The 4,487-nt window shown below is 43.1% G+C and overlaps 1 protein-coding gene across 1 annotated transcript; it reads left to right on the top strand.

Annotated features, from left to right (window-relative positions):
- Positions 1 to 651: 651 nt before the first annotated feature.
- LOC130073742 (uncharacterized) lies at positions 652 to 4,069 on the top strand (the record flags this gene model as incomplete). The annotated part of the gene is made up of 9 exons (XM_056239317.1): positions 652 to 929; positions 961 to 2,004; positions 2,091 to 2,230; positions 2,305 to 2,509; positions 2,588 to 2,692; positions 2,790 to 2,983; positions 3,064 to 3,205; positions 3,446 to 3,628; positions 4,056 to 4,069. Coding segments are annotated over 9 exons (2,305 nt in total), but the record flags the coding sequence as incomplete, so codon positions are not given.
- Between the last annotated feature and the right edge of the window lie 418 nt (positions 4,070 to 4,487).

The raw sequence follows: 4,487 nt of genomic DNA, 5'->3' as shown, positions 1-4,487 counted from the left end.
CAGCTCTATCATCAGCATCAGCATCAGCAGCTCTATCACCAGCATCAGCATCAGCAGCTCTATCACCAGCATCAGCATCAGCAGCTCTATCACCAGCATCAGCATCAGCAGCTCTATCACCAGCATCAGCATCAGCAGCTCTATCACCAGCATCAGCAGCTCTATCATCAGCATCAGCATCAGCAGCATCAGCAGCTCTATCACCAGCATCAGCATCAGCAGCTCTATCACCAGCATCAGCAGCTCTATCATCAGCATCAGCATCAGCAGCATCAGCAGCTCTATCACCAGCATCAGCAGCTCTATCATCAGCATCAGCAGCTCTATCACCAGCATCAGCATCAGCAGCATCAGCAGCTCTATCACCAGCATCAGCAGCTCTATCATCAGCATCAGCATCAGCAGCATCAGCAGCTCTATCACCAGCATCAGCAGCTCTATCATCAGCATCAGCATCAGCAGCATCAGCAGCTCTATCACCAGCATCAGCAGCTCTATCATCCGCATCAGCATCAGCAGCTCTATCATCAGCATCAGCAGCTCTATCACCAGCATCAGCAGCTCTATCACCAGCATCAGCAGCTCTATCATCAGCATCAGCATCAGCAGCATCAGCAGCTCTATCACCAGCATCAGCAGCTCTATCATCAGCATCAGCATCAGCAGCATCAGCAGCTCTATCACCAGCATCAGCAGCTCTATCATCCGCATCAGCATCAGCAGCTCTATCATCAGCATCAGCAGCTCTATCATCAGCATCAGCAGCTCTATCACCAGCATCAGCAGCTCTATCATCAGCATCAGCAGCTCTATCATCAGCATCAGCAGCTCTATCACCAGCATCAGCAGCTCTATCATCCGCATCAGCATCAGCAGCTCTATCATCAGCATCAGCAGCTCTATCATCAGCATCAGCAGCTCTATCACCAGTATCAGCAGCTCTATCACCAGCATCAGCAGCTCTATCATCAAAAAGATTACGTGTCCGGCAGCAAGTAAGGGTGACTTGCACACACTGTGGCATTAAAATAAATAGAAGAAACTTGCTGGTTCATATGAACCGAAGACACAGGCAAAGGGTAGAAGATATTACAGCAAAGCGGCACCTATCATGCCAATGCATTGATCCCAAAAATGGCATCTTTGCTGTTGATAAGTCGTTTTTTAAACCATGCTCTCCTATACACGTTAAAAAAAAAACATGGGGTGCAAGCCAGAAAATAACCTGCGAATTGGACGAATGCAATGCAAATGCTGAATTTGCAGTGAGGAGTGGAATTCTACCTTATGAGTGCAATCATCTCAAGTCATTGCTCTTCTGTCCCCGCTCAGAAACTGCACCCATCATTTTAGATGAGGAGACATTGACAGATATGGTTTCTTGTAGGTTTTTTGGGGATGCAAGGAAGCAGAGTTGCTTAAACCAGCAAAAGGCATCTACTGATGCAGGTGTTCCACTTTCTGTTGAGGTGACTGTTGGAGGGCCTCCATCCAAAAAGTTAATTTCAATATATGAGCCAAAAGTGTCATACTACAGCAGACTGGGCAGGGTAATAGCTGCATATGATTCAAAAAAGAAGTCTTGGCACTGTCCATGTGCCAAACCAAGACAGTCATGTCTTCATAAATCAATTGCAAAATGGCATCTTTTTAGTACTGACCGACATCTGTTCATGACTGCCGAGAGTGATATAAGGCCAGATGCAGTTGTGAATAATCAAGAGACTGATTCTGTATGCGAAGCAACGCCAGGTGGAGATGGGGGACAAGCATATCCTCCTGATGATGCAGGCCTTCAAAGGATGGTTCACTATTTAATGCAAAAAAAAGGTCTTCCTGCCCAACTACCCCAACATTTGGTCACTGGTTCCAAATCTTTGCAAGATCTTCCAAGTCAGTTGATACCAAAAGAAACATCATGCGTGGAGTGTGCCGGGCAACTTACTGAGCCAATGCTCATAACAGCACATGCCAAACTTGTCACATATACTGGTGTTGTAGAAGGTGAGACATGTCAAAATATACATAATCCATATCATCTTAGCCATACCAATTTAACTAATGTTTTTTTTTTTGCTTTTGTTTTTTAGGCTTTTCTACATACTGCAGGGCATGTCCTGACTGTGGGCTGATGTACAGATATCAAGAATGGAGTGATGGAATTCACAATTTCAATGACCATATGCTCATTACCCTTCATTTGTGTATTGTACTACGTACATCAATTCAGGTAAGAACACATTTAGTGTTTTACTGTTTTTATTTTTTTGAATATGTGCCTTACTATGTTTTATACTTTTTTAGACTCACCATTCTGTAAGCCGAGCAATTGAAGTGCTTGAGCAAACAGAAAATAAGACCTTCCCTAAAAAAGCCACAATACTCCACGCCTACATGCACTTTGAAGCCATGACCTCACACAACTATTTATTTTCTTGTTACAAATGTGGATACTATCCACCAGTGGTGGTCATGGACCTTCACAGAAAGGGTGTATTCAATATGCCTGGTAAGCAACAGAACAAACAGCTTTTGATGAATGAAAGAAAAGTTACGATTTTTTTTAATACCAAGTCTAAATCTGCAGTAAGTGAAATGGAGGCTCCACCAGCACACTTTGATGGCACTGTCGATACCAAACAATTTTGGGACTCTGTGATGTCTGAAATCATTTGCAGTGGATTACTTGCTTGTAAGTCTACTTAAAGTATAGGTCTTGTCTGTTCCCCACAATATTGCAGTAATAGTATTGTGATATAGACTTTACATGTTACTACTACTATTTCAAGGTGGCCGAAAGAACCCGTTTGTGGTTGCTCCAAGTTATACCAACTGGGCTCCTTGGATTGGACCAAAAACTAGAAGGGATGACACCGTTTTTAACACAGAACATGAAAAGTTTCATGCACCAAGACAGGCTACTGAAATGGCAGATCACCAAATGACAGAGGAGAGGCTTCAAGATGCACTAATTAATCTCAAGGTAATGGCTGGTTACACTTATTATTTGATTCACTGTGTTTGAATTAAGCTAAGTATTATTTAAATATTGTAAAATAATAGGTGGACATGGTTCGAAATCTGTGCAAACAATGTGGCCTGGACTCAAAAGGCTCAAAAATGGACCTCATCCTAAGACTGCGGGATGAAATGAAGAACAGGTCATCTTACGACAAGATCTTTGAGAAGGTCTGGGGAGCTTCAGGTAAGATGCATCTTTCACTGAGCAGTTAGATCTGTAGTTGCATCTACAGTGTTATAAAGCCCTTCTGCCAGGAGAATGTAATGTGTGTAGCTCATGATGAATATTTGAAGACAGACATACAGTACAGGTTAGTATTTGCCACAGGATCTTAATCAAGGGCCATATTGAATAATACATTCATCTGTAGCTAAATATTGTTTAATGTACATTATTATTACATCAATTATGTGTTTTCCATAGGTGGTTGGGCAGTTGTTATGTGCCCCTGTGCAGTGGTATACTCAATCAAATTTAATTTAAGAGCAGAGAGTCCCAGAGACTATGCTGACATTTTGCTTAGCTGGAAGCACTTCCCAAACATTGCCATATATGACTTTGCAAGGGGACTGGCAACACACACCAACTTGAGGGAGCCTGAAATTAGTGATCGACCGATATATCGGCCGGCCGATATATCGGGCCGATATTTGCGGTTTTTACGTGTATCGGAATCGGCCGATATGCGGCTGCTGCGTTCGCCGATAGTTTTTTCCCGGCATTATTTATAGACAGGCGTCCACAGGCAGCTCTGTGCTGCTGGAGACGCTGCAGTTCACGTGCAGACCCTGCACTGTCCCTCCCCCACTAGCAGAGTGCAACCTGCGCTTCAAGATAACGGTAACTTTTAAACTTTCAAAGCATCTTTTAACTGTTTGACTGCTGAAATATTGTCAAACACTTTGAAAATGGAAACACGTTGCTTTATAACTGTTATGTGGTTGCAACTATATAGCTAAGCAAGTTTGTGGGTCCAAATGGAAAACGCGAATGACTCGAGTCTATAAAACTGCTTGCTTGCCATTGTATTTAGGGAGCTGCAAATAGCTGTAGGCTTCTCTGTTCAGTATGCATTAGGGCTGTCAATGAATATTCTAAATACGAATATATATTCGAATAGTTTAAAAAAAACTGAATTTTGAAGGTGAAAATTAATATTCGAATGTGGAAAAACACGCCCGCGGTAGCAGACTAACGTTACCACAGCACAGCTCGCTCGGAGCGCTCAGTGTCGGTTCTATGTAGCCTACTGTGAAACTTCAATTAATGTATTTGTTTCAATCACTGGATGAAGCCTGCTATATACCTTAAATTGCTTGCACAAAACTCTTGATCAGCACTCAACATTTGTTTGTTGTTCATTTAAACCGGTATGCGCGGAGAGCGTGAGGGTGAGTGCGAGAGAGAGAGAGAGAGAGTGCGCCTGCGAGTCCGGGCGAGCCAGAGTGAGCTCTGCGGTCTTGGC

Source organism: Rhinichthys klamathensis, unplaced genomic scaffold (assembly GCF_029890125.1).
Source record: "Rhinichthys klamathensis goyatoka isolate OS25496 unplaced genomic scaffold, OSU_Roscu_1.1 h1tg000558l_1, whole genome shotgun sequence".
In the NCBI taxonomy this organism is placed as follows: Eukaryota; Metazoa; Chordata; class Actinopteri; order Cypriniformes; family Leuciscidae; genus Rhinichthys; species Rhinichthys klamathensis.
Note: the sequence above shows the minus strand (reverse complement) of the source record. Positions and strands in the feature narration are given on the sequence as shown.